This window comes from Sinocyclocheilus anshuiensis, unplaced genomic scaffold (genome assembly GCF_001515605.1).
Source record: "Sinocyclocheilus anshuiensis isolate Anshui unplaced genomic scaffold, SAMN03320099.WGS_v1.1 scaffold1406, whole genome shotgun sequence".
Classification (NCBI taxonomy): domain Eukaryota; kingdom Metazoa; phylum Chordata; class Actinopteri; order Cypriniformes; family Cyprinidae; genus Sinocyclocheilus; species Sinocyclocheilus anshuiensis.
In genome coordinates, this window is record NW_015557146.1 from 206,183 (window position 1) to 211,914 (window position 5,732).

Consider the following 5,732-nt stretch of genomic DNA (forward strand, 5'->3'; position numbering starts at 1 on the left):
TGACCTAAATTCCCAGAATGCATTGCCGCTGTGACGACCCATTCCCATTCTCTATACTGAGTGTCCTGTTGGTTACAGTGTTTACTTCCTTTTTAATTATATTTTTATTAAATATTTATTTGTGATATACTTTGTCATCTAAAGTATAAGTATGTTTATTTAGCATAATTATTTTTTAATCCATTTTCAAATGATTTAAAATTTCTTAAATATCAATTAAAATAAATAAAATTATATCTGCTTTATATCGGCCACCCTGCTTTCCAAGATATTGGCATCGGCTGTCAAAAAACCCATATCGGTCAACCACTACTTCTAAAGCCATCTCTGGCTGTGGCAAGAGCTAATCAGTTAACCTGATTAAGGAACTGATGAAATTAAATCATTTCTGTAAGTGAAAATAATAAAATAGCCAATACATGGGAGGATACGTCTGCGGAATTTGATGCCGCCCCTGAGACTTTTATCAGCAGGAAAGTGTTTGCTGGAGAGCCGTTTTTAAAAAGGCACGCTTATCAAAGAATGCTTTGTGTAATTATGAAATGTGTCTCTGGTTGATAAAGCTGTTAACAAGAATGCCACGGTCCCGGCAGAAGGCAGCAGTTGTGTGTATATTACCTATTTATTTTGATGTACAAGCAGCAATAGCCATTTTACTTTTAATCTGTGATATGAAATATTACACCTGCACGGGTAATGAGCTTCAGACATCATCATAAATCAGCTAGAACTCGTTTGCTTATGGACACCCAGTGGCGAATGCTAGGCATCATACAAACCCAGTCTTAGTACATAGTAATTGGTCTTTTATTTGTCACAACGGTTGTATTCTAAGAGAAAAACCAGCAGCTGTATATATATTGTGTATTTATTTTGGTGTACAGGCCGTGATAGTCATTTTACTTTTAATCTGCACAGATAATGAGCTTCAGAGATCATCATAAATCAATCTAAACTCATTTGCTTATTACCATGGATGCACGTCTGCAAATCCAACTGACCGCTCAGGTTAAGAGGCTTTGCACCTGTCACTTGAAAGTTAAGAGGCATAATGCCATTAAATCACAAGCTACAATTAAACACAATTACAGATAATAACAGCGGGCATAAAAGCCCATGTCAAAGCTAACGGATTGAAGGTTTGCGGGGTTTTGGGACGACTTCAGTGCCCTGTTATCTGCAAATCCAACTGACCGCTCAGGTTAAGAGGCTTTGCACCTGTCACTTGCATAATGCCATTAAATCACAAGCTACAATTAAACACAATTACAGATAATAACAGCGGGCATAAAAACCCATGTCAAAGCTAACGGATTGAAGGTTTGCGGGGTTTTGGGACGACTTCAGTGCCCTGTTGAATCTGTGAAAGCGCAGATGTTGGCTAACGTGTCCGGCGCACTCAGTCCGCTACGCTGATCATCATAACAGCATCATTATCATTGCGGCTTAACAGCCTCTTAGTCAGGCCAGGGGCAGCCTTCAGAGCCGCCCTGATATAAACCCAGCATGAGGCCTGTAATTGCATTCCAGTTCTTATTTTAAGGAATTATGGGGTAGAATTAGCCCTCTGCAAAGTGCAGAACAAAAAAGACCTCAGCTACTATCCAGCACTTGAAATGCATGGGGGGAAAGCTGCGTTTTTGTCTAATGGGCATCTATTTGAAAGCCTTTCAATTGTTGTTTGGGGTACAGCATGAAAGGCTAGTGCTAGAGAGGTATAGCGAGAACCTCAGACCTCAAGCCTAATTGTAAATTGACTGGTTGTGACAATATCAAAAAGCTGTTGTGGAGAGAATAGCCATCTAATCATGTGATCACATTGGTGGGGAATGCTGGAATTATAACTCCAGGGCTTTTTCACCATGAATACAAGCCAGGCAGGACAGGGCTAAGGGCTCTTGGCGCAGATATGCCTGATTTCCTTCGTATTTTACCAGAGCAACTGACCCTGAACCAATTTGTGTGTTGGAAGAGTACATCTGCAAGGCAAATTCTATTTCTAGCCCTTCTCCATTACTATTACTCGAAGAGGACATCTTTACTTTGGAGTGCTTGCGGTGAGCCTCTCCTAGTGGATGATTCCAGGTCAGTTGTTGCATCCCGGTGACAGTATAGACACTTTTCATTTGCATTCGTATGCCCGCAGTTGTTACCGCCATATATAAGCAGTGCTAGCACCGTTACACTGGTTTTATTTTCAGCTCCTGTCTTGACCTCTTTCACCGACACTATAATAGAATTTGCATTGCTCTGACATCTCTATCAGTGACACTGTTCGCTGCTCTCACTCGCCCACCACCAGTCCAAACTCCCCAGCACTTGCCGCCTTTAATTAATCTCAAATCATACTACTCAACTTGTGTTAAAGGCTTAATTTGTGTGCTTTGCAGAAATCCTATTCTGGTGTCATGGCGTGGATAATCCGGCCATGGATCACAGTTACAGTAAACACAGAATGTTGCTCTCCAAAACGCTGATTTTGGAAGGACAAGTACATGTGTGCTATCCTTTCCCCCAAGCTGGAACTTTTAAACATCTCATCTCTGCTGGTTAATAATCGATAGGCAGCCATAATGCTTCCCCAGCCAACACTGAATAATTGAACATGGAAATGAAAGGTCACTGCACAAAACATTGGCTCAAATCCTTTCTTTTGGCGTCAAGGCCTGTGTAAAAACAAGAGTTTCCGGTACTAGATGCACTACTTGCGTTTCTTGTAATGTCATGAGCCTTGGCACACCTTTGTGTCTCTCAGAGGGTTCGAAGGATGTGACCTTCACACTTAGAGCCTGACCTGTGCCCATTGGCATAGTCTACAGTGTCTGCTTTTCTCTGCCAGCATGTGAGTCACATCAGGTCAAAGAAGTGAGAGGTTTTCCCTCCACCTTATCCATCCTTGTCTTTACAACAGATCCATTGAAGAGCGTGAAGGCTTGTGTTGGCCTACAACAGCAGGCATCAGCCACACTGCATTCTGTTGAAGAGCAAGAGGGCTGAATTGTCAAAATCTATTGTGTGTTTGTGTGTCAGCTGTCTCTTCGAATTGGCCGTAAACAACTATGGAGGAACCGGGGGTGAAATGTCACCAGTGCTTGCCCGATTAAACGGCTCTGTCGCTAGTGATGTAGACTCGGATCTGTAGGACTCGAATGATATGTATGACGGTGTGAGCAACAGCTCAGTGTGCGCTTTGCTATGATAATGTTTGATTATCCCTCAGCAAGTCCCCTTGAGGGTCCCTGAAGGGAAACAGGTCCTAGACAAACTTGACTTGGCTACTTGTTCATTCCAGGCCAAGTTAGTTGGAGCTAAACTCTGCAGGACACTGACCCTCCAGGACAGGACAGGTTTGGAAACGCCTGTTCTATATGTTCACCCCAACAATTTCATTCTGGGCCAAGTTGGTTCTTCCAGAAACTTAGCTTAGTAGAAACTTTCAAGTAGGTTATCATCATCTGAATGTTCACTGCTCGTCTTTAAACTTCTCTAAAGGTGCTTTCGCACCGGAGGAACCTTTCCATAGTTATTTTTGGCCTGTTCGTACCACAGGAACTAGGAACATATTTAGTTCTAGGAACTTCGTTTAGGGGAACTAAATTAGCTTCTACTTCAGAGTAGGGTCTAAAACAATTCTATAGGAACTACCAGTGACGTAAGTGTATGCTGATTGGCCAAACGCATAAAAAACATCGGCTACCCGGCATTTTTAAAAAGCCGTGTAAAAATATTTACTACACGAACATGAAAAACAGCGATAATAGCAGCATGTCTGCAGCGTTGTGTTCTTTTCTCAGCCTCGATGATAACATTGCAAATTGTCATAGGAGATTTCGTCAGATTTTCGTGCTCTTTCAATTGTGTAAACTGTGCATTTACATAACATCTCCATTGTCATGAAACCCATGGCACACAACAAAAACAGCTCCAAACATGGCGTCCTCCATTCACGGGTTTTTGACGTTTGTAAAAGCTGTGAATAAAGACATCGCTGTCAGCCGCTTCAGAGTTCCTACTGCTGGTGCGAATGCAACCAGGAAAATTGCCCGAGGAAGACATTGGCTCTCTAGGAATGACCCTGCTGGCTAGTTCTTAGAACTGAGTTCCTAGAACTACGCTTAAGTTAAGTTCTCCTCCACAGAGGGCCTACTAGCTTATTCTAGGCCAAGTTGGTTCTTCCAGAAACTTGCTTAGTAGGAACTTTTGAGTACATAACTGGTACCTAATGGTCCACTGCTTGTCTCTAAACTTTGCTATGTTGTCTCCTACAGAGGACCTACTTCCTGCTGGCTTCCCCAACATCGACATGGGCCCACAGCTGAAGGTGGTGGAGCGCACGCGCACGGCTACCATGCTTTGCGCCGCGAGCGGTAACCCCGACCCGGAAATCACCTGGTTCAAAGACTTCCTTCCCATCGACCCCAGCACAAGTAACGGACGAATAAAACAGCTCAGATCAGGTAAGACGAAGGGATGCACTTTAAGCCCTACTGCTAATGTTCTTCTGCTTCTGTATCAGTGATTGTAGGTACCCTGCTCTCTTCCAAAACAACCACCCACAGAGTTAGCGCTATAAGTTGCTAGGGAAGCTGAAATGGAAAGATAATGACTTTTAATGAACTGTGTTAGAGGAGCTTAGTCCAGATTTTGTGGCAAGCGTATGATTAATGCCTGGTTTAGGCTAATGAAACTTTATTGAAAGACCCAGTAAAACAGTCTAAAATATATAAATACACATGCATGTAAATATTTAAGAAAGATATGTTATGTGTATATATGAAATATATTTATATATATAATATATAAATTATATGAATATAAATATATATGTAAATGCATGTAAATATTTACAAAATATATACTGTTTGTGTGTGTATTTATATATACAAAATAAATATACACAGTACATACACATATACTATGTAAACAAATCTTTTATTTTGGATGCAATTAATCGCGATTACCCGTTTGACAGCACTAATTAAATTATATATTAATAATATTATTAAAATATTATTTCAAGATAAGTTTAGATTTATTGTACTTGTATTGAACTTAAACTTGTGCTTATTTCAATTAAATAATTAATTTGTGCTATTTAAATTGATTTTTTTTTATTATGTACAGTAAATGAAACTATTATAATTGAGAATAATTAAAATGATTAAATCATTTTGATAATGAGAATTTGGTGCTTAACTCCCTCCTTATTCGAATTGTGTTTATATTTCAATTAGATGTTGGCAAATGTAGAAACCTGGAAATGTTCTCGACCGGTTTTGTGAGATTCCCTCATGATCTAGTCTCTAATATCATTAAACGTGCTCATAAAACGGCTTAAAGTCTGTGTGTAACGTGTCGTCCTGCAAAGGGGTCTTCCGCACTAAACTCTCTTGATTTCAGGGTGCGCGACTGCTGTGAACCCGACCCTAAAATGTGCTGTTTTGTTCTTCCTTTCTGCTTCTTTTTCTGTGCGTTATCATTTCCAGAAGCGATTGGTAAGTGTCTCAGCGAGCGCGCAAGCTTCCTCGTGTCCCTGAAGCAGATGGCATTTTAACTTGGTTTTAAAATGCATGTCCTCCCCTCTCCTTTCCCTTGAACGTCTGTCTGTACCCTCCGTATTTCTTTCTCTTCTCCTCGCCCACTAACATGAAACGATTCCCTGTTTCTCTTGAGCTTTAGAGGATGACACACTGCAGAAAGTGTGTGTGTGTGTGTGTGTGTGTGTGTGTGTG

General features: G+C 40.9%; 1 protein-coding gene across 30 annotated transcripts in view; it reads left to right on the forward strand.

The window, feature by feature from the left end:
• Positions 1-5,732, forward strand: part of ptprsa (protein tyrosine phosphatase receptor type Sa) — a 237,753-nt gene that overhangs the window by 132,495 nt on the left and 99,526 nt on the right. For 19 of the 30 annotated variants that reach the window (XM_016473225.1, XM_016473226.1, XM_016473228.1 and 16 more), the window contains 2 exons: positions 4,269-4,457; positions 5,487-5,495. The exons of 1 other annotated variant lie outside the window; for it this stretch is intronic. In XM_016473225.1, coding sequence (XP_016328711.1) covers positions 4,269-4,457; positions 5,487-5,495 — 198 coding nt within the window. The remainder of the gene's footprint in view (positions 1-4,268; positions 4,458-5,486; positions 5,496-5,732) is intronic. 10 more of the 30 variants (XM_016473235.1, XM_016473251.1, XM_016473248.1 and 7 more) reach the window with 1 other exon arrangement.